This window comes from Falco peregrinus, chromosome 5 (genome assembly GCF_023634155.1).
Source record: "Falco peregrinus isolate bFalPer1 chromosome 5, bFalPer1.pri, whole genome shotgun sequence".
In the NCBI taxonomy this organism is placed as follows: domain Eukaryota; kingdom Metazoa; phylum Chordata; class Aves; order Falconiformes; family Falconidae; genus Falco; species Falco peregrinus.
Genome location: NC_073725.1, coordinates 104848455 through 104873087, shown reverse-complemented (window position 1 = coordinate 104873087; position 24633 = coordinate 104848455). Strand labels below are relative to the sequence as shown.

At 36.9% G+C, this 24633-nt stretch overlaps 1 protein-coding gene across 31 annotated transcripts in view; it reads left to right on the top strand.

Annotated features, from left to right (window-relative positions):
• The window catches only part of SLMAP (sarcolemma associated protein), an 88562-nt gene continuing 63929 nt past the window's right edge, over positions 1 to 24633 (top strand). For all 31 annotated transcript variants that reach the window (XM_013303620.3, XM_005230018.4, XM_055804603.1 and 28 more), the window contains exon 1: positions 1 to 937. In XM_013303620.3, the coding sequence (XP_013159074.2) occupies positions 740 to 937 (198 nt within the window). In that variant the 5' untranslated portion in view covers positions 1 to 739. The remainder of the gene's footprint in view (positions 938 to 24633) is intronic.

Here is a 24633-nt window from a genome sequence, read left to right as displayed (position 1 = left end):
CTTATCTGAGCGGCTCTCTGAAACCCTAGACCAGTTCAGCTTTATCTGGTGTAGGGGAAGAAAACAGTATAGCCCTTGTACCCCATCCTAAACCGAGGACCACCTATTGTGCTTCACTTCAGTATGTGAAGATGGTGAAATGCGGCTTGCTGTGTGAAGCGACTAGACCCCTGGTGTGGAGTGAGGGCTTTGTATTCACCTCCCGACTCCCGATCTGTATGCTTTGAGAGGGGACGCTAATCCTTCCTTCTCCCTCATCCCCCTTCCCTAAACCTTTCCTTGCTTCCATGTTGCATTGGTCGGAATTTTGGTCAGTGTTGTTTACGGAAGGGGGGTGAGAAGGCAGTTGAGGTTAAAAACAAAAGTACTTGTGTGACTCATCTACTTGGATTTAAGACATTCTATCCTTCTTTCAAGGAGCCTTTGCTTCTCTTTGAAGGAATCAGATGCTTGTTCCTGTTCTTCCAGAGGAGGATGGATTGAAAGTTGTACATTTTAGACTTCTTTTGAGCCACTGCTGATATTCTTAAAAGACATAATGGGGCTTTTTCACTGGATTATTGCCAGAATTAGTTTACACACTGAAACAATGAGTTGTTAGGCCTTTCATACAATAATGTTTGTCCTGCTTTAATATAAAGTTGCTGTGGAGGTTTGAGGTGAAAATTGTGGAGGACAGTCTGCATCAGAAGAGGCTCTCTTCATCTCTGGTCGGTGTGGCAACCCCAATCTGTCCTCGATGCCTTCAGCCTTGGCCATCTTCACTTGCCGCCCGAACTCTCATCCGTTTCAGGAGCGTCATGTCTACCTGGACGAGCCTGTCAAGATCGGCCGCTCAGTGGCTCGCTGCCGGCCAGCTCAGAATAACGCAACTTTTGACTGTAAGGTGCTGTCCAGGAACCATGCTCTTGTCTGGTTTGATCACAAGACGGGCAAGGTAAGATTATTTTTTTTAAATTTAAAAATAATGAACTGCACATTTGTTTTAGCAAGTTACTGTAGGTTGCAGATCGCTTTGGTTTCACTGTAATAAATATGATTGCAAGTGGAAGGAGTAAGATTTGTGGTATAGTTGAAATGATTACTTTTCAGGTAAGCTGATAATTTCCTACTGACCAGAAGCTTTAAATATTATTAAAGTACATAAAACAGTTGAAAATGGTTATAAGTGCTGAAAAAAGTTGCATGCGTATTATTCATTGCTGGAAGCAGGTGATTTTGAGGTAATAAAAATGTGAAAGCACAGACTTGCATGACTATAATAGCGTAACAGTATTTTTTAAAATACTGAGAAATTACTATTTTATCTGAGCATGTAAATGGATCTCATTGCGAAGAGCATTAAAAAACCACTCAGTTTATTTGGTACTCTTCCTACTTGCCCTTTTGAAATGTTATAAAGAGTATTTTGTTGTTTGGGTCTGATAGGAGGTTTGTTACTGGCAGCAGGAGCGTAACAAATGGCCTACAAGATATTTTCTCATTGATAGTGAAAACGGTTTTAAAATATATCCTGTGTTCACTTAACTGTTCTTTTCAAAAGGCTAACTGTCTTGTTAAGTGAAATTTAGGGGTTCTGTAGTGCATGTTTTGTCCACTAGGGATTGAACTGGGACAAGTAAAGTTATTGTACTTAATGACTGTCAAGTTAGTTTTATATATCCAACAAGAAATGAACAAAATGCAGATTTCAGTTGCTCAACAACGTATTTTTTTTCCAATATACTGATGTTATGCCCTAGAACTTCACATGCTCTAAATTAGCTCTGTTTTTTAGCTTCACAGCATGCCCCTCTATGAAATGCAGCGTAGCACTTGATTTTAAGAATAGTATGGTCTGTAATTAATGAAGTATTTTTTTTGTAGTGTGACGCAGCAGAAGTAACAGTATAGCGCAGTCGAAGTTCTTAAACCTTCTATTGTTAACTATCCTATGTTATGCAATACCTAGGCATGATGGGACCTGCATGTAATTGTGCAAACAGCTATCTCTATTAGTGTTTCGTTAAGCATGTTGTTTTGGCTCTGTTGTGTGTGTGATGTGCATTCTTGGACACTTTAGAAAACTTAAGTACTTGAAGTATTTTCAATTGAAGCTTAGCTTTTAACCTTGTTTGACTCTACAAAGGAGTGTTACAATTTATTGTGCTGTTTTTAAATGGAAAAGTATTATGCATATAGGTTTTTATCACTGTTTCTCATGATTTATAAAGATGTTAAGACCCCTGTTAAGCTCTGTTATGGTTACAAATAGTCTAGCTGTATTAAACCTGGTTAATTTGACAAAGCATTGAGTACTGAGCAAGCCTGCCGACTAATAATGAGCTTGAAAAACAGCTGTGGGTTTTTTTGTTTGTTCTTAAATTTGTTAGCTTTGGCTTTTCTAATACAGGTAAAAAAATTACATGTTTATTGATCATATCTAGCTGATCTAAAATAGCAACTTACTAGTAAATAAGAGGATGATGTTCTTGAGATACCATCATGTGAAGATTTGACTGGAGTCTTGATGAAAATTGCCAAAGTGGTTATCTGGATCAGTAGCTGTACTGATCAACTAAAGTGTGGGGTTAAGGTCATGCATAAGAATACATTACTGTACATTTTGCGTGTTTAGATGTTATGGTACTGTAAAAGGTTTAAATCACTGATACAGCAGCACGGAGAATTTTGGGTTCTGTATTTGTTTCTTGGCAATACGCTCTGGATTTTCATCTGGTTGAGTATCTGGTGGATTGTAAGACAGTTGGAGGAGAGGGCAAAAATGTATTGTTAGAGATAAATGCCAAATGCTGTTGTGAAAAGGCAGGTAGAAAATGTTGGTAAATAGAAGCTTAACCTTGAATTGCAAACAAAGAATTCTGGGGTGTTTTCAAAGTACTAACAAAAATATAAACTATGTCTGAACATTTGCATGCAGGAATGTTTATTATCATTACTTACAGGACTTCTAATAAGTACATCTCATTTAGGAACATGTAATTATCCTATCAATGACCTATATTTAAACCTGAATAAATTCTTTTTGCCATAATATTTGTAAACATTTCTTAGAAGCTTATGTATAGGGCTTTTGTCAGTTGTGGGTTTTATGAAGATAAAAGACCTTGAAATGTTAATTTAGTAACAGAGATAAACCTTCAGATATTTCAAAATAGTTCATGAATGATCTGGGGCTGCAGTTTCCTAAGTTGTGGAATTTGGTGATACCAGTTTCTGGCATTCCCAGTTGCTTGGTCCAGTCTCTGTACTGCCTCTTGAGCTGCCTCTCAGTTATACCTTTAATTCTTTTTTGAGGGTTTGGAGTTTTGTTTTGTTGCAGTGATTCATGTGAGTGATCCTGTTTACTACATAGGCTGTAGACAATTATATCAGCATCATCTGTAAACAAGGGTAGAAGCTGAAGAGAGGGAGCATCGGTAAGTGGTGCCAAGGAAACTGGTATACAATTTTATTTTTTTGAGGCAGAGGTAGGCTTAAGCTGAAGTATGTCACACAAGCAGACTATGTTTAAGATGACATGCTACTTACAGTTGAAAGATGTGAATGTTTACTTTGTATAAAGGCAGTTTAATTATGCATGTAAAAAAGTAGGTGCCCAAAGGAGATAATGCCTATGTAACTCCAGCGTTATTAAGGATAAAAGTAGGGTGAGTCTTCAAGATAACCAGTAAATAGCATTTAAAAGCAGATATTTAAAGTTGGATTTGCTTTTAAAAATATTTTTAACATAATATGTAAGCCTAAAAATGTGTAAGATAAAAGTGGAAGGGAGATAATGGTTGAAGTATCTGTACTCAGTTTTTGTTTGCTTAGTAATACTTTTGTAGACAACCAGTGTGATGCCTCTTTTTGCTTGTTTGTAGAAACAGTGTAATATCTCCCTGTGGATTTTTCATACAGCAGTTACGTTAGAAGATTATGCTTAGAATAGATTTTGATTTATTTATTTATTTATTTTAGTAATTACAATTTAATGAATCTTTGTAAGGGATGTCTGAAAAAATGAGTCACGAGATATGTATGAGGTAGATGTGCTGAGCATGGAGTGTTTCAAAAAGTGTGAATCAAAGCAAAAGAAGTGTGCTATAGTTCAGAAAATCTAAGTATGTTTGTTCAGCTTCTATCACTGCATATGGGCAGAAACTCTGAAAACTGCTTAACTGAAATCCTCTTAAAATATATTTTTTCAGGGTAGAGGGTTGTTTTGTTTTTAAAAATAAGCAAGTTGAAAACCCTTGAGAATTTGTATGTGACTTCTCCCAGCCTGAAATGCTTCTGGCAGATGTGGTGGAAGTTTTTAGTTCAAACCTGAAGTTTTGGACAGATATCCAGGCTTTCAAAAATTGGGATTATTCAGTGCCTGAGATTGTTGTGAGTGGCTCTTTTAAGTACCTTTTTATAAAGAATCCATTGCCATAGTTTACTAAAGGCACTGAGAAACTGTGTAAGAAATGAAGTATTTTCTTAGACCAAAAGGATTCGAAATAACTGGTCATTTTTAAGAACTGAAAAAAGTAACATACAGGCACAAGTTTTTGTGTTAGGGTGATAGCTACTACTACTGTTTTCACTTAATTCAAAGCGGGTGTGAGCATTCATAGTATCTTGGTTACAGAAATGCCAAATACTAAATTGAAAGCCAAATAGTCCACATGATAGCACATGAAATTTATTAAGGCCATGCTTTATGGCTTCTGGGCCTAAAATATGTGAGATAATGTTGCAGAATACTTACTGCAGGGAGCACCCTCTTTAAAAAAAACAAACCAACTCTGCTTCTCTGCTCCTGCCCACCCACCCACCCACCCAAAAAAAAACCAACAAAAAAACCCAACACACAACCCACCTAAAAATCAAAACCCCAAACAAAACAACCAAGAAAAATTCACAAACAAACCAGAAAACACCACCCAAAACCAACAACCACAAAGGTACAGCCAGGGAATTGCAGATTGGCTAGCTTTGTTTGAGTCCCTGGGAAAATCATGGAATAAGCTTTGGAAAACTTTTCTGGGCACATGGAGAGGATGGTTTGGTAATGGTCAGTATGATTTAGCAGGGATAAATCATGTCTGATGAGTCAGATTGCCTTGTATGATAAAATGACTAGATTTGTGGGCAAGGGAGAGCAGTGCATGGTATTTATCTTGCCTTTTAGCAGGGTTTTTGACTATTTCCCATGATGGTCTTCTAAGATAGGGCATTGCAGCCTGGATGTACGAATAACTAGATAAGTAAAACAAAACTGGTTTGAGGATCAAGCTCAGTGGTTAATAGGTGGTGCTCTACCTGGATGCTGGTGACAAGCAGAATACTACAGGAGGCTATAGTGACCTGTCCCGTTTAATATTTTTATCGGTAACCTGAAGGACATGGTGAAGTACACTCTAGTCAAGTTTGAAGATGACACTGAATCTGGGAGTATTGTGGTGGGGAAAGAGTTGATATGCTCAAGGACAGCACTGCCATTCAGAGGGACCTGACCTTGCTGAAGAAGTAGACAAGACGGGAATATCAGGAGTCTCAATAAGGACAAATGAAGTCCTGCACGTGGAAAGGAAGAACGCCTCGCAGTTTGTTAGACCATGTCTGGGATACTGCATCTAATTTTGGACCACCAATGCAAGAAACAGATTGATGAACAGGAGTTAAAAGATTTTGGATGCTTTCTTTTTTTGCTGTGTTATACTAGGGATAAAAATCTATTGACCATATAAAAAGGAGTATGTTTTTCACTGAAGAGGACATAGAATGTTTTGTGGAGATCAAGAATTTGGCAAAAATCAAGAAGTATTAGAGATTCCTCTATGATACTCTGGGCTGTTCGGTGCTGATACATGAGAAATTAAACATCCCTTACATAGATCAGTAGCATTTTTTTCATTAGATACCATTTCTATTATATATTTTTCCTCTGTTACATCTTTTCAGCTTTCTGTTCTGGTTGTTGTCCTTGAGAGCTGGACAAACATTTTATTTTTCAGTGCTTTTGATGTTCTGTGCTTACAGCCTGCAGTATCTGTGGAGGAGACACAGTTTGCAGTGTCTGTAGAGGAGACACTTTATCTTCCAAACATCAAATGTGTATTCCAAGTGCCCTGGGAGACTGACCTGGGATCTGTTATAATGCAAGAAGGTGAAATTTCAGTGCTTAGATGCTTTTGGTAAGAGGGTGATGTCACCCAGCCCTTACGTACACCTGTTAATATTTTTATGTAAGTGCTGTTCACCCTGAATGAACTATCAATTTTTTGCTGATAGGTTCGTAACAGTAGCATGGGGTATGGAGTGCTCTGTTCCGGCAAACTTCACCACTGTACTTTTAGAACCCAGTGTAGGACTGTTGGTGGCCATTTATAGTAGAGGTAAGTTACTGCTGACAAGGATTTCCCTGCAGAGATACCATCTAGAGCCACTGCTGCAGAGCTAATACTGTAATTCTTGGAGCTGATCCATTGCAGTCATGATGCATCTATCCTGAGCCAGGAACACCAACGCATTGATTAGGTTTTAAAAACAAACAAAAATCCCTTTTGTATTTGCAATGAATTTTTACAAACCTCAAATGAATCAGGTTACTTAGCAGTATTGAAGGCCAATAAATATGTTTTCCTTAGGTCTCTAATGAGATGGTTTGGGTTTGCTCCTGGTCCCATGCTTCTAAATATAAAACCTTGCTTCCCTCATATATTTTCATTATATAAAATACTTTTTGACTGACTGACTTTCACATGTTAGTCATGGCAGCCCATTGCTCGTCTGCAGGTGATTTACATTACACTGGAGAAATACTTTTTTGGCTTTGCCTTCTCGTTTTTCTAACTGAATTTGAACAGTTTTCATTGTTCATTTATCTAATTTAAGCATTTAAATGCACGTATGCTGTAAAGGGCCATGTGGGTTAGTGGTGTCTAACTGTGTCAGTGTGCTGCTTTTGGTTGTGTTGATTTTAATCTATTGTGGCTAAAATTCTGCAAAATGTGTGCACAAACACTCAACTGATTTGTTGTGTTTTGGTTTTTGTCATTTATTTTAATAGATAATACAAAGTGAAAATCATTATTGTTTGTGGAACCTGGCAAGTGAAAGGGAAGGAAGAATGCTGTCTCCATCCCTAAAGCTAGCAATTACAGAGGCTATTGCTACTAAATTACACGATTGTTTGTTGTCTCTGCATTTTCTTTTGAATCACATCAATAACTGCTTCCTGTTAACCTTGCTCACTTGCTGAGAGTTTGGATTATCTAAGAACTCAGAGTTTTGTTAAATCTTGCTGTGACAATGCATTAATGTTTGCAATTTGTCTTTCCTTCCAGAAGCATTTCTGCTTGTAGCAGAATTCTCGGAAGAAGGCTTACAGTATTGTCACATTTTTGTTGAATATAGACAAGCATTTTTTTCAGTCTGCTTTAGAAGTGGGAACCTCGGGCAGAGAGGTGGTTTGAGCTGTACCATCTTAAGCCCCTGTAAGAAGACATATCTGTCTGCCAGAGGCCCAGAATAGTTTCCGTTTTGAAAAGGAAAATCATTATGCTGAAGCCAACCACTTAATCAAATACAATTTTTGTTATGTTGTACCAGACACGCATGTATGTGATTGAGCAATGTCTCAGTTTATTTCAGTCTTGAGAAATAAATAAATTATGAACTTCCAGCAGGCTTATAATAGAAAGCCCCAAATCCTGTAGTAACGCTGTACTTGAATGGAAAAACACAGAAAATGATAGCAGCAGTTTGACTTTTTATTTTTGTTAAAATGTAAAAAGTAAATCTTAAAAGTACTGGGATTAGTCAGGAGTAGCTAAGGGCATGAGGAATTTATAATCTTTGCAAAGCTAAGGAGTACTTCAGTATTGATAGTTGAACTATGGTGCATACTGGAGGAAAGTATGTGCTATTATTAGACCTTTTTAGGTTATAAAATAACAATAACCAACCACTGAAAAGACTGAAGAATTGATGATATGGGCTCAATCGCAAATGTTCTAATAGCGTAAAACAGTGACAACTAGTAACTAAACACAAAAATACTGACAGTATTGTGTGACTGTTAGTTTATCTGCAGTTGGAAGATACTGTTCAGGTTTAGTTTTCATGTGATAATTCCAATGTGTTGAAAATATTTATTGACAGAAAGACTTAAATATAGGAAACATGCAAAGTCTGAGGTATATATAGAAGCTACATAAGAACAAACAAGTGACCTTTTGTTCTCATATTAAGAGGCTATTGAAAATAAACCTAAGAACAAGTTACTAATGCTGTATGTTCTCATAATTACAGTTGTAATAGTTCTTTCATAAAAATAAAATTAATGCAAGAGATTAAGATACAAGAGTTGTAGATGCTTGTAACTGTGTATTGAGTAAAGGAAGGAACAGAAATGCTTATGTTTCAAATCAAAGAAGAAAAGCTCTGTTATGGGCCGGATACATATTTGTACTGCAGGTTCTTTTGAAGACATTTGGTACTGGCTGCTGCTCTTTACATATGCCATTAGTCTTATCGGATAGGGCACTTTTTGCTCTTAACTGGCACTTTTCAGAGTTGTTTCTTTTCTGGATGTTGAGCAAGATGAAGTTTAAACATAGATTTTCCAAAACTTTGTATGTCTTTTACAGAACATTGATAATGTTGCATCAGATGTTTTTTGCTTGTTTAACTCCCTGCTCCCCCTCCATGCCCTGCCCCAGCAGATTTTGATGACTCTGCCTTTCTTTCTATTTTGTAATTGCTTTTCTTGAAGTGTAATGCTTAACTGTATAGGGTAGAAACCAGATCTCTTGGTTTTGCAATCTGGGCGTAAGCCTGCCTACCTGTTTGCCTTTTAAATTTCTGGTGACCTTTCTCAGTAATTCCTGGCACAGTTACTGTAATTTTTCTCTTTTTTTGATTGTTAGCTATAATAATTGAATGGACTTATGGGCAATAGCATTGCAAAATGGTTTTGGTGGTATTACTTGTGATTCTGTTCTGACATTGCCTTTTTCTGCACTTACACTTAGTGTTTCAGTGTTTCAGGTACTTGAAGAATCCATGGTGGCATAATGAATTATTTGTAATTCTTCACGTTTTTAATTTGTTGTTAAAAAACCCTTTGTTTTTTATACATGGTTGTGAAAAAATACATTCTGCAGCCAAGCTATTTTTTCAGGTCTTTGATCTCAGTAATTGCAACTCCTTGTTGTTTACTTGCAATTGTTACAAGGATTTCTCTTGCTGAATGGCAGAGGATTTCTAAGGATATATGGAGTCAATATAATCGCATATTATTAAGGGACAAAGAATAAGTTTGAAGCTTCTTTTGTTTCTATGTATTTCAGAACTGTAAATCATTATGTATAGTTAAGGTGGTATCTACTCTGGGGGAGTTTACAGTATTATGAGCAAGGACAGCCATATTCTACGGCACAGATGTGCTGTCAGAGGATAAGTTAGGTTGGTGTGGACTTCTGGAGGTCATCCAGTCCAATCCTCTGTTCCACAGCAGGTCTGATTAGTTTAGATTGCTTGTGGACTTGGGATAGAATTTTGGGTACAAAATTAATCCCTACCAAAAAAATAAGCATCTGAGGACAAGGTCAGGTGTATTTTCTAGGTAGGTTAGCTTGTGTTGCTGTTCTCTTATGTTCTAAGCTTTCAGTGTTTGTGTGTATATATAATTTGGTTTTATGAAATAACTGGAGTACTGCTATTGTAGTGTAACTTAATATTACCACCAAAATGTGTCAGATAGAAATACTTTTAAAATTTATCTGGAGGAAAAGAAGCACTAAATGGAAGATGTAAGAATGTTCCTAGTTCTACCCCTAATTCCATAAGGATGGCAGTAATACAACACTTTCACTTACAGCTCTCAACCACTACTTCCTTTTCTAAAACTCAAAGGGGAAATTAAAAAAAAAATATTTTTTTGTCTTCCTCTTTGTGGACTTTCCCTAGACTGCATATTCCAGTAGTTGTAAGAGAAAGCCAGGAATACAAATAGTCATAGAAAGGGCATATTTGTTTTTGCAATCTGTGTGACTAGTTCACATTAGGTAAAGCTACCGGTTGCACTGTTTAAGCAGGGGTTTGGTAGGAATATAAGTATTGTCTGTGACATGGAAGGCCAGTGGTTTGGTCTGTCAACAGGGGACTTCTGTGTGCTTGAAGGAAGAACAGATAGATTGCTATTGTATTATGGTACTTGTAACATAGAAAGGCATGTGGATATTCCATTTCAGTGCTAACTTTACCCATGCTGCCTTCCTGATTTTTAGTTAAATTTATGAATCTGACTGTTAATTAGAAAGTTAAAAGTTAACTTAAGATTCATAAATAGAAGTTAACTTTTAACTTTCGTGTAAACAGAAGGGAAAATGTTTTTTGTGGATTTCTTACTTGAACAAATGCATTATATTAACACAGATGGACAACTTTCTCTCAAAACTCGTTTTTTGTCATGGAATCTGTGTATGTACGCTACCTCACCTACTGAAATCAGTATAGGTTATACATACATCCTATTGCAGAGTGTTGCCTCCTGATAAATTTAATGCAAATCTACATTTTTGCTGCAGGTTGCCTTGCTCTTGACCCCATGTTCCAGAAGTGGGCTTGGGAAGAGTTAGTTTGGCAAAACACTGCACCAGCACAGCTGTCTTGCTTTCTTTGAGCCACTCTGGGACACCCAGATAGCATTCTTGTGGGCTCATTTAGGTCATCCTGTTCTGGGATTTTGACTGCTTCACAGACTGATGTAAATCGGCTTACAGGCCTACAGTTGTACCATTTTGTATGCAGTAGTGCAGATAGGTGTGTGGTTTTGGTCTCCCCTTGATCAAATGAAAACGGGCTTAATTTTTGTCTTCCCTTTCCCACATAGCTTTATGTTGAGCCTTTCCAGGGTAGGTGTTGCTGTTGCTGGATGAATTTTAGATGATGATGATGATGTAAGTTTTATAAACTAATATTAAAGGATTTTGATGACTAGTCTTTCTTTTGAGATCTGTAACTCATACTCTTTGATGTGTTTTACAGTTTAAACTTGCTGTACACATCTTCATTTATAATTGCTGGTTTGTATTTCCAAAAAACTTAGAAAAAGAATTGTTTTCTAGTTGCCTTTAAAAACCTTTTTTGAAGATGTAGGTTTGGGCCTAATGTTAGGGTACAAGTAATCCTGTAAGATTATTTCAGTGACTGGATCTGCTTGCTGGAGTTGTGCCTCAAATTAAGTCTAAAAAGGACGTTATATAGTTCTGCTTTAAAGATCGCTTTAGACAGTTTTTATACAGGTGAGCAAAGCTGAGTGGAAACTTTCTCTGGATTGGAGAGAATAGTTTTCAGACAATGAAAGGATTTAAGAAATAGTAAGTGCTTGCTTATGCTTGTAGACGTTTGGAAAAGGTAATAATTTTACTTGACTGCTGCACTCTCACTGAGGTGTCACAAGTATTCTTTTTCATGGAACAGTTGTAGTTGTGGACCAAGTCCTGGTTGTGCTACATGAAAGTGCTATTAATTGTTGGCATTACTCAAAGTTGGTAACTTGTATAATATTTTAGTGTTCTAAAATTGAGTTGTCCATGATCTACATCTAAAATGGAGCTCTTTGCTGGTGGTATTTAATGAGGTCGTTATCAGTAATAAGGATGCTTTTTTTTCTGATACCATCAGGATTAAAGCTGTTCCCTGAGACATGATGCAACGATGACTTCTCCATTAGTGCTAAAACTACAAGTTACTTTGCAATTATGGAATAAATATGTGTTGGTATGAATCTTTCTTGCCTTTCCTTAAGCTGGAATAAAACCTGAGAAATTTTAAAACAAACATCTGTTTGATGGCATATTAAAAAGAAAAAAGAAGAGGAAATGGAACAACTGACCTTCCAGAATTGAGGCATTTGCATCTGATTTTTTTTGGCCAAAAAAAACCAACTGTTGAATTTTTTCATTTGAAATTTCTGTTCCTGGACTGTGCAGGAGCTAAGCATTCTTACAGATGAAAAAGATGCGGTGGCTTAACATGTGACTTGGTGCAACAGTAGCTGCCAAAGTGTGAATGTTTACATCCATGGCAAACACTAAGCAGTTGGTTTAGTCTGTAAGGTGAAGCTAAGGGTGTGTGTGCAGGTAGTTATTATGTGTCTGCATCTCGAGCTGGTAACTAGAATTAGTAGTATGACAGCACAACTCGTTTGGGGGCTGTACTATTAGCGTTTACTAACAAAAAAGTAAATGCTGTTTTAGTGGGAATTGTATTACAGCAAGGAGCTTGTGTCGCAGGATCCATTTTGGAATGAGAATCTGTGATTATATACAGACAGAAAATGTTTTTTATCTTAAAACTTGATTATTGCATTTACAGACACAGCCAGCTTGCATTTTTATTTTAAAACCGGTTATATTTAATGGATGACAGAGTGAAAACATGAGTAAGAAGGGGAAAAAAACCCAAAAACCAACAAACCAAACCAGAAAAAAAGAGGCAAATCTGCTTTCTAGGAATAGTTTCTTCAATCTGAAGAGAAGTTGCAACTTTTGGAAAGTATGCTTGAAGTGTGAGCTAACAAATAACATTGTAAAAAGAATGCTCAAGCAAAACAAGTATTTTGGTACACAGGAAGGGGTCAGCTTTTTACAATTTTGATATTACCAGTGGCTGTGTAGTTGCTAGGACATGAAAAAGAATTTCAGTGAATCTACTGAGTCAAATATAAAAAATGGGCCAGTTCAGTCTTTGCTCCTATGATTTCTGACACTTAAAATTCATGCTCTGGTGTTTCCTTTCCATAAAGCTAGAGATGCTACAGTGGGTGGAGGAGACCAAACTGCTACTGATCATCTGGATTTTTTTCCCCCTCATCATTGTTCCTTTCATGGTTACCTTTTAACTTCATTGTGGTTATTAAATACTAAAATAGTTACTAATAAAACTTGTGATTGCAGTAGAATTTCTTACTGTTTGTATTTTTTATAATTCCTGATGGAAAGTCCCATTTCAGTGGAAGAAAAGAACACCGGTAATAAATTGCCACGGGTGTTAGATGCACTGTTGGCTCATATGACTGGCCAGGAATGCACATTTTTTAGTTGTGTTTGTGGGTAGGTCTGAGCGCCTTTTAAAGAACTTAACAAGGTTTTTGTGGTTTATGCATATGCTATGTGGGCTTAGGCTAGTGGAGATTAGCTCCTTATTTTCCTGATGCATTGTATTTTTGAGCAATTGAGAGAGTGTTACCTGTACTACAACGTTTTAATGTAGCCTTTGAAGTATGAGCTTTGTTTGCTGGCATCTTAAAAGAGGGAGGAGAACGTTTATCTGCTTTGATAAACAAGCCTTTAGAAAGAACTCTGTGACCTTGCTTGAAGAATTATGATGGAAGGAATGTCTTGTATATTTATGTAATCAGAAGTGGTAAATTGTTAAATGCAGCTTGTTTTAAGTGTAAAGCACTTAGATACCTGCCTACACTGAGGCACAGTAAGGGTATTATCATTTAAATGTATGAATTATAATTAACATATATTTTTAACATGCTAATAGTGTAAAGCCAAACTTACAATTTTTGAAAACATTCTAGTTTAAATACTTGAGGAGTTTGTTTTTTCTCAAGTATGACATCTTCAAGTTCTGCAAATAGACATAGATGGCTGTTCTTTGTAAAATAGTGTTAACAGTTTTCTTCAGACATGTTGATATTACGCTTGGGTAAAACTGTTAACAAAGTCCCATAGCAGGAAGCTTGTGTGTCTTGCATCTTCCCACAGTGTTTATGAGAAACTGCATTATGAAAACTGTGGTAGAATACAGAGTCTTTGTTACTTTCTGGAAAACTCAGTGCTGCAATTCAGAGGGGAATCATGCTTGGTGGTTTCCAGTTCTACTCTTCTACAGAATTTTGTTCCAACTCCAAAGGTACTTTTTAAAATGCCAATTTCTGTGTTCCTATATGCTTTCTAGTTCCCTTAACAAAACAACTGAAGCAAATAGGACGAAACAAAATCTTGTCGACTTGTTCTGCATTGTCCAGTGAAAATATCTTTCAGAAAATCCAAGGTCACTGAGTCTATACATTTCTGAAAATGTGGGTGATAACACTTCTTTAGAACAAGACACTCTTGCCAGCGTTAGGGCAGTTATCTAGTAAGTTAACAGAAAGAGTGAAATGGAGTAGGCAGCAAAAAAGCAGAATGAACAACAACTTCAGAGTAGAGTGTTGTAGCAGTAAGTTCCTCTCTTTGTTGTGTTTCTTTGTGGATTTTTGGGTAGTAACTTCCTTTTATTTGTAATGTATATATTATCATTAGAAAATATGGTACTTCAGGTTGTGGAATTAAGTTTCCCTTTATTTTTTCCATTGAGAAGGTAAAAGATAAAATGTTTTGCAAAATACTAATTCTTAGCAAGGTATATGACAAAACTGAAGAAATGAGAACGAATCTGTGGCAGAAAACATTGTGTGTGGGTGCACTGAATTTTCCCAAACCGGTTCTCAAATGTCAGATGAGCCCTTCTGCATAACTGGTCCTTCATCCATCCTGTCCTCCTCACGCTAACTCTTGCACTTGAGCCAATCTTTAAAACCCTAGACCTTAGACTTCAGCTTACTGGTCTATGCTCCATACTGCTGGTCCTGTTGTCTTTCAACTCATTGGAAAAAAAGAATTCCAAGGTTTCATAAAAAGCTGCCTTTTCCACCCCGTTTTTTAGCAGGTTCCCACTGGAGCCTATAAGGCTTGTCTTCCTGAAAGTCATTGTTACCCTAGCTGCCACCTTCCTCTTATTACTGCCCCTTTCTGCAAAGTAAGAAAGATAGATTCCCAAGAATCTGTCGTAGCATCCCGTCTCAGCTGCACCTTTAATTCATCTTTTGTCCAAGTGGGTTTGAGGTAAGTGTCACGTGGTGATGGGGCAGGCAGACAGAAGTGATTTTAGGGGCTGGAGAGAGGGAAAATTAGGGAAAAGAGGAGTGAGTTGTAAGGCTGGAGGAAACTTTTCTGTCTCTGTGTCTCATTCCTTCTAAATATAAGCAACCGATTCTTGATATCACTTGCTCAGATTTGAGCCCGCTAGCCATAGCGGAGGTGGTCTGCAGGTGCTTAGGTACTGTGGGGGTCAGGAAGCACATCTGTACGGTCAGGCTGGAGAACTCCAGAGGAGAGCTTCTTACCAACAGTGAGGCTCAAATCACTTTTCAGTATTCGAGGTGGTGGGAACAGCACTGAGCAGTGAAGATACCATGGAGTTTGATGGTATTGGAAATTCTGTGAAGATGGGGTACAAACATAAATGATGTTGCAAGTGGATGGAGTGATGCAAAAGGGAATATTGGAACTTAAGAACAACTGAAGTTACGTCTATACACTTGCAAGTTGCTCTTTAAAAAAAAAAACCACCAAACCCCAAAGGGAAGCATGTATTACCACTTCTCCTTTTTAAATTTACTTGTACCATTAAGGATAGGTACTTGAAGAGCAGAGTTCTGTGCTGTTGAGAAAAATCATCGTAAAGGTGAAAGTTATCATTTAAGGTAATAAAGCTTTTACTTGAAAATTTTCTGTGTTGTCTGCTGTTTAAGTGTGTCATTTCTGAAAATGCATATTTATCTCAGCTTAATTTCTTAAGTTCTATTAAAATATTTTTAGCATGTTAGAGAGCTGTCATTACAAGCAGTGCAGAAATCATGACTACTGAGTATTTATAGCAAAATAAATATTTCTCGATCAGACAGTTTTATTTTTTTCATTGAACTACTCATAAGGTTGGAAGGTGGGTCATCTTCCATGAAAGATTTTAGGGAAAATAGTTTAATCTCTTTATATAAGTCTGTTCCTGGTGATGAGTATGCTGTCTCTATGCCATGTTTGAGAGACTTAAATTTACCTCTTCACCTGTTTTTCAGTAAGTTGGGTTTTTTTTGGTTTTTTTTTTTGAGGCTTTATATTGTGACTTGCTAATGAGAGCATTGGATGTTAAGAGTCTGCTTCAGTGTTTTTGGTTTATGTTTTAATTAGCAGCATGGAGCTACTTTTGTTCATTTATACACTGTCACAGCTAAAATAGTTTTTCATACTTAATGTAGTTTTGAACACGTTGCTTCGTGAAGACTCCTATAATACAGTTTGCATTGTAGTTGATACTAAGTAGAGATGAATGTTTGTATCCTTGAACTGACGCAATATTACTCTTCATATCTGCAGAATGTAAAGATTCTAGTAGTTTCCTTTTAAAAAATCAATGGTGATTGGTTTTTTTCTTTACTAAATTCATCATTGGGTTGAATCAAGTTGGAGAGTTTCTTGGTTTTGTTTTTTTTTTCTTTTGTGTTTTTGGAATTCTTTTTTTTTTTTAATTTTACTTCTGATTGTTTTTCTTTGAATGGTTTGGGGACATAATTCTTCTAGTATGCCTTGACTTTTCAGTTGAAATTATGCTGCACATAAAGAAAAGATAAGCAGTTGTCTGTTGCAGTTTAAGTGGTATTGAGGTTCCAGCTGATTGACTGCTTCACTATGGGCACACTTCTTTCTGGGTTGCAGAGCCAAATGTTTGTAAACCAAGCACAGTTGGTAAACCTTTAGAAAAAGGGGAATGAAAGAATAAAAGGTGATAGTTGTTCCTCAGTGAAGTTTTACAATTATTATTGTCTAACTGTCAAAGTAGTACATGTGTTGCGTTCTATCATAAGGCCCAGTGCAAGAATACTTCCATCGTAACTTATCATAGAATACAACTGTTGAGTGACTTGCTTTGTGTAAATGATTATAGTTTTTCTCTTTAAAGTGAAAACTGGATTAATAATTTGCACATTGGTTATTGTATATATAAATGACTGATAAAATCCAGAGGGACTTCTTGAAATTTTAATAATTTGTTTGTAAATTAATTTACAAAGAGTTTAGATGTGGTAGCATAGTTCAGAATAAAGGGTTAAGTTCAATTGTTTTGAAATGCCTACTGTTTTTCTTTCAAACTAATATCTATGTGAATTTTCTTGGGATTTTTCTCCTTTTTTACTCTGAACTATTGTTGTGGTTTACACATTTTTGTTTGCTAGTTTAGTATTTCTGGTATTGAAATTTTCAAGCTAAAACCTTTCAAAGGGAAGTGAAGAAAACACCAACGTTCCTGATGTGCCTATTAAGAAACAGTGAGGTTATAAAATTGTTGAGAAACAGAAGGCAAACACTTCTGGGTGGTTGTTGATGATAACGTGTGTCACGCTTTGAATTAGTTCTTGTTGGTGCTGATTGAGTGGATAGTATTGGAAATTTAGAGACATTCAGCTGCTGAGTCTGAAAGTCGTCAGGCTATCCAGTTTGTGCAGTCAGTAGGTAGGTAAGCTGCAGAAACTGTCCAGCTTTGAATTAAGTGTGAAAAGAGTAATTTAACAAGGAGAGTGAGGGACCTTGGTTAACAGAACATGTTTACTTAATTTGACTTGTACCTAATTTTAAGAGACAGAAAAGCAAGACATGGAATAAACAAATACAGTAAAAATACAGTTTGTTGCATGAGAACTTACTAAGAATTAAATGATGCATTTGTTTTTCTGTCTGGAAATGCAGCACCCCTTTATTTTTAAGGTACATTCTGTTGAAGGCTGAAACTTACGTGCAGGATATTCTGTGGGGCACTTCTAGTTGTGTATGCACTTTGCACATGTTGCAGTTGCGTGATGGGAGGGGACCAGTCTACATTCAGTTCTTCCACATGCCCGGTTTTCTTCTTTTCCAAAAGAAACCCGAGCATATAAATGGGGAAGAAGCTGGAGATGTGCTGTGGTGCAACTCTTCAAGCACGTGTTTGGGAGAGTAGAACAACTGTGTGCACGGCATAGCATGTCTTTCCTGCAGTTGGGTGTGTTGTGGAATGTTACTACTCCACAGCGTAGCCTTGGTGCAAAAGAAGGAACTTGTTACGATGAAAAATAGTTGAAATACATAGAGAAGGCAGAGTGCTGACTCCTGACACTTCCCTAAAAACTTGGATGGGATGTACTATGCAGTAAAGCCCACAGATATGTAAAGACTGAGGTGGTGTGTACATTACCTTCCAGGAACTGCTGCAGCGTCTCTCATTTAAGAATTTCTAAAACAGAGCTGCTTCTTCAGCCCCTAGGAGCTACCTCAGGTGGCAACAAAGGAGGGATGTAATTCTAAGATTAAATAGGAGAAGGACTGTGTTCCTTCTTTTGATGTCCGTGGTAGACAGACCGATTCCTACCTACTAAAAGGAGCAGTGTGAAAAGGTGCTTTCACGTAAGAGGGTCTTACCCTTATTGTTACCCGTGTCTTCTAGATTATGTAGCTTCAGTGGATGTTCATGTGGACCTGTGTATAAGCAATCAGAAGAGCTGTTATTGATCAATATATAAATTGTGTATTCTGTTTTTATTATAACAATAACATCTTAATTGTTTTAAGACTGGCTGGGCAGACTTTGAAGTGTTTTTCCTGGATTTCAGTGGTAAACACTTCAAAATTGTTCTAAGCAAGTGTCACAAATTTGGTGTTGTGTTGGGTTTTTTTGTTTGTTTGATGACAGGGTTGAAATAATGCAAAGCTGTAATAATCCAATTAAATGTTCTGTCAACCTACATCATCTGTAGGGTTTGGTATGCCTGGTATTTGCATGGCACCTAGTATAATACTTGGCTGCAGAAGAAAGTACCAAAACAAGTTTAGAAGAAAGAAGCAGTGGGGGGACACACATGTTTCTCTTGAATTTGTATTTAATCATGTTGCTCTTAATGCTGCCAGTTCCCAGTGGCCCAACCTATTTTCCTTTGAAACAAGCTATGGATAGCATCTAATACTAATTAAAGTTTATTAAAACTTCATACTAATACTAGACTAATTATAGGTAGCATAAAAGTCTCGCTGATTTTTCTTTGATTAAAGTATAGACTTGTGTATGGCTATTTTAAATTCAAGCTTGGATGACAAACCTCTTGGTATGTCAAAGCTTATTAACAGTAAACATGTTTTTTGCGAGAAGGCTGTGTTTGTACTGGGAGTGCAGTTTTGAATTTTATGTGAACTTAATTTGAGGGTTCATCTGTTTTGGTGACAGTACAGATTTTGTTTTTTCGTAGAGTGGATGGGCCAGTCTATGTGGAACTGATTTGATGCATGGTACCAGTGCATTGCCACTCCTATTAAATGTCATTACAGTTTGTAATGACTGGAGAAGCTAAACTTGCTGAGCTTTCTTCCGTGTTCTGTTGGGAGTGCAGATTTTGAAATAATTTTTCAAAATGTTTTTGCTTTGAGCTACCAGTGTGTATCTTTTTGTGAGTTGTTTTTGTTCTTTTTCTTTTAGTAAATGACTCATTCTCCTGGTTCGCTTTAGTTTCTGGATTTTCTCTTTTTTTCTCCAATTAGAGCCTAGATAATGAATTTTAGCATAATTTAATCTGTTAAATGTTAAAAATACGCTTCAGGAAAGTGCTACCTTTGTAAAGAAAAAGCCTAACTGTTCTCAGAACAGCAATATTTTTGAACTGCTGATTAGATATGGAAAAATATGCATGTTAATTCCAGTTCTTTTGCAGTGCATGGCCAATTTCTAGCTAGATACTTTTTACCATTGATTAGGAAGTTCAGTTTCTATGTTTAATGTGAAAAGGCTCTGACAGCATTCAGATTTTATACATGCTTGCTTATTCTGGGTAGAATTTCAGTAACTTGCATAATCTCAGTAGCAGGAATGCTGAAGCTGAGAAACCTCATTTTAAAATCTGAGAAGTTGGAAACTCATTAATGTGGGTGTTGTAGCTTGTGTTTGAGGCTCTAGACTGTAAAGATGGTATTACTAGTTCAGACAACCCACAGTATACGTGTTATCATGAAACTTCAGTATTTACACACCCCCACCCCCACCTTTGTAATATAAACAGACTTCACCATCGCTTTCTGATGGGTACTTTTTTGTTGAAGTGGTTAGATTTACCAAATCTGGGTGAGTGTGTATAATTCTGTTGCCCTCTAGTGGCTGACACTCAGGTTTAAAAAATAAAAAGAAAAAGCTTTTTCATGGGGAATGGATTCAATGATTCTTGCTTGCACATTATTAGCTATGGTGCGTTTTTTATAGTAAGCAGGGTGTTCAGTGATCTGTGGAACAGCATGGTTCTTCCATGACAACTGAATAACACCAGGATTGTACAAAGAAAACATAATATCCTGTTATAATTTGATAGCAAGGAATACTGCCCATAGTTATTATGATGGAAATAAAAAAACCCCACAACTTGATAGATTTATTGTATAATTTCAGTTTTCTCTAGTCTTATGAGATTATCATTAGTGCCTTATTGGTGCTGGTTGCAATGTTTGGGGATGTGTCTTTGGCTACTGCATGAGAAGATCATAGTGGCTTTTGTAACCTTTTGATGAGGCTTTGGATTCAACTTTCAGGTGAGTGAATGTTTAAAAAAAAACCAACAAAAAACAAGCTCTTCAGGTCCTTCAGGCTGCCTACATCAATTTACTCTTGTGATTGTTGATAGACAGGAGGATTTTTGCTTCATATTTTCTCTACAAATGCCCCATTTTTGTTTAAAGCATGACAACTGAGTTAATAAAAAAAAATCACTTGATGACCCTTCATTCATGAGCAAACAGTATACCAGTTTTCTACATAGTGGAACAAGATCCCTGATTTGGTAGCTGCATGGAAGAGCCTGGTAGTCAGAGGGACTAGTCATCTTTCCATAATTTTGCATATGCTTTTCAGGATTGAAACTATCTGTACTTCTGTCATCTCTCCCTCATGCTGCCTCTTTTTTTTTTTTTTTTTTTTTTTTTTTTTTTAATCGTTTTGGAATAAATAACTATCAAGCTTATCCTAACTGCTTTGTTAAAAATAAAAGGGGGGGGGCATGCGGGAGAAGATGGAAATAGCTTTTCTGATGATGATACTGAAGTACAAAGAACTACCCAGGTGATTCAATGTACATGGTATCAGCAACTGAGTAGTGCTGCTTTTAGGAGGTGAACTGTGAAAAATTTCACTGTATCTTTCTAGCCATTAAAAACACATATTTTTGTGGTAAGAAAAATGTTATATTGTGTTTTGTCAGTTGGACAGTGTGACCTGAAATCTCCATACAGGTCATTGGAGGTATCTCTGGTTTTCATACCCGGAAGGATCTGCCGTTTGAAAAATGACTTGATGGCTGTTTAAAGAATTAAAGCATTGATGGAGGATATTTCTTCTTAGACTGGCAATCTAGAACTGTTGGTGCTAGAAAGAGGTTCTTTTTGTACCTTGAAAAATATTTCCCATGTTTTAGAGGGAAATGTGGCACATCTAGTCCAAAAAATTGCAAGATTTGATAATACATTTGAGAGGTGTGGAAAACTACTCCGAGGCTTTACATCTGAAAGGGTGTGAGATTGCCAGCAGTATTCTGCAATTCACTTGCGCCTGCTCCTTTTGCCCACTGGCAAATTGGTCATGGGCATTTACCATGTGTTACAAGTACTTTTTTATTGACAAAAGAGATTTTAAAAGGCATTCAGGTTGGGTTGACTGTTTTATTTGGGTTTGGGTGGTATGTCTTTGGGGTTTTTTGTTTGGTTAAGGTTTTTAGCTTGTCTGAGGAATAGAATTCATGGGCACAGTGTTGTCAGTGTAATGTCTCTGATGACTTTGTAGATATGATGGAAAATAGCTAGGAAAAAAGACACTGAAATACTTTGGTCTGTGTAGAAAGCTGTGCTGAAATAATTACCTTGCCAAGTTTTGCCACGTTAGCAAACCTTTTAATCTGTAAATCCAAGGTACCATGTATATGATTTTTGCCCTTTACTAAGACCTGTATGAATCATGAGTCACTGTGTTTGAAACTGTAATTACCATATCCTTGAACATCTTATCTGTGCTCTGCCCATTCCTCTGTGCATGTTTCTGATGTTGTGAACCAGTTGAGAAGGCTGCAGCACTTGCCTCTTGTTCTGAAGCCAGCAGGACATGGCTAAAGAAATGGCTGACCAATATTCTCTAAGATTGCCTATCAAAAATTAGCTCATACAGTCTCTCACATTGCTGGCAGACCTGTCTCAGTATGTGGATTCATGCTACAGGCATTTCTTTCCTCAAGCTTAAAAAAAAAAATATTAAATTTTTAATTGTAAAATTGCCAGTCTCAAAGGAGCACCAGTATAATCTGCCTTTGTTCATGAATATCAGCATTCAGTTACTGCTTGCTTTGAAAGTCTTGACCCAGGAATGAGTTGCAAATAAATACAGCCTCCTCCCAGTCTATTTTCGCTCTCACTTTGTTGGAGGTACGGATTGGCAGTGTCTGGAGTACAAATATTAAACTCCCGATTGTCAAATTTCTCCTCTGTGCCGGAAAATGAATTTTCCGTCTTTAGATGGAGCCGCACCCTTCTCTGACGGTGTTTGGTTTCCAGTTGATTGCATTTGCTGTCTGTATGGAATGCTGAAGTTCAAAACACAGAATGAAAATAAATTAAATGAAGTATTTTTTTAAAAACACTTTTGGTCCTTACTTGATGCAGAGAAGTCTTCAGAAAAACATGGAGGAGCATATTGCTCTGGTGACCAGTTGTTTTCGTATGAGGAAGTGTGCAGTGAACTCTCACTACACTATATTTTGGTAGCATTTGTGGTTTGGACCTGTTACAAAAATATCTAGTTTGACATGATAAAAATTAGTACAGTGTCATTTGTACTTAGGCAGTTCTTTTGAGTTAGGACTTGCACTGCTGCATCTTTATTGGCTGCATTGAATTTATATCACCATAACATTAAGCTAATGTTCAGTATGGTTATTTTAACTGGTGTTTAGAAATGTGCTGAACATTATTTTCCCTGTGACACCCGTCATCTCTTGTTAGCTCAGGAGCAGCTGGTGTTGGAAAGCAGGAAATCTCTGCTTTGTGCAAAGGAGAGATGAATTAACTAGGCCTGCTGCAGATGTTTGTTTAAAAAAACCCCACCAACAAACAGCATTAGAAGAGTCCTTTCAGCTGGAATATGTCCCTTGCTAAAAGGAAGGGAGACAACTTCTTCATAAAATTTTCAGGGTATTTTTTAGAGTTTCTATGTAGTGTTATTGTGACAGTACCAAACTACTGTTGCATTTGGAGGTGTTTTTGAAATCTGATGTGTGGGTTTTTATCTGTCTGGATGTGTGATCACTGGGAGTTTTCTCTGTCATAAAACAGCAGCACTATGGAATTAATGACAGTAAGTACACACAGTACCTTATGTGGAAGGAGTAGAAATGAGGAAGGGTTGAATTAGTTTCAACAGCTTCTCCCTTTATTCTCCGTACAGTTAAAAAGTGAACACATGAGAAGAGATCCTTCTTTGCAAGGGGTAGAGGAGCTTTGATGTAATGATTAACTAATTGGAGAAATTTAGCAGTGTGTAGTGAGATAGTTAAGCAGCTCTTGCAGTAGTGCACCTGCCTTGAAATGTCTGGGATTATGCTTGAGAGATGGAGTTCCCTGATAAACTAACAATGTGCCTCATGCTTCTTGCTTTTGTGTAAGTAGATCTGGCTCTTCATCTGGTTGGAGTACCTGGTAATCTTGGCTTCTGTTGTGGTTTTTCTACAATTTGCTTGCAAGTGAAAAATGTAGTTGCTGATAGAAGTTCAGTATTGCACATTTCTTAAGGAAAATCTCAATTTCAGCTAATTTTGTGCTAATCAGTTACCTCATTAATTCAAGATTTTTGAGGAAGCAGAAATGATGAATAATGTTAGAGCTGGATTTCTTGTACTAAGTATTTACTGTACCAGATCCTGATGGTATTTCAAGATTTCCTTTTTTAAAAAACCATTTGTTTTCTGCTTTTTTTTTTGTCAATTCTATCTATCCTCCAATGTTTTCCCACTACAACAATTTAGAGTTTATTTTAGTAGGTGTTGTAGATCTTTGATTTCAGTTTTTGTTTATCCATGTTTTTTATAAGGTCAGTCTCTTAATTTGAAGATCAGGAGAGATTTATGCCTTACCTCTGGCCTTAATTTGGGGAAAACTTATGTCCAAACATGACAAATTTCTCTGAAGAAATACTCTTCATTGCAATAGTCAGAGACCAGACCGCAGTTGATTTTCATCTTGCGCTTTATGAAGCTGGCCAAAGAGAATAACTATCAAGCTTAACCGCTTCTTAATGATGAATTTAAGAATAAAAAGTTTAGTTCTCTGAATAGTCTTAGCATTTTTCCCTACTGCAGAATATTAGTACAGGTGCTTTTGCTACTTGAAGGTAAGAGTAAATTGCAGTAATTTGCAAACTTTTAGAATCATACATTTGGAAAGAAATTTGTTATATATAGGAACCTGCTCTTTGCATAGCTCATAATTCTTCATTTATTTTATATTCTAGTGGATTTTTGTGACAGGATTTTGGTAGCAGGGGGGCTACAGGGGTGACTTCTGTGAGAAGTTGCCAGAAGCTTCCCCGGTGCCTGATGGAGCCAGTGCCAGCTGGCTCTGAGAAGGATCTGCTACTGACCAAGGCCGAGCCCATCAGTGACAGTGGCAGCACCTCTGAGATAATGTATTTAAGAAGGGAAAAAAAATAGCTGTACAACAATTGCAACACAAGAGTGAGAATATGTGAGACACACACTCTGCAGCCCCCCGGGTC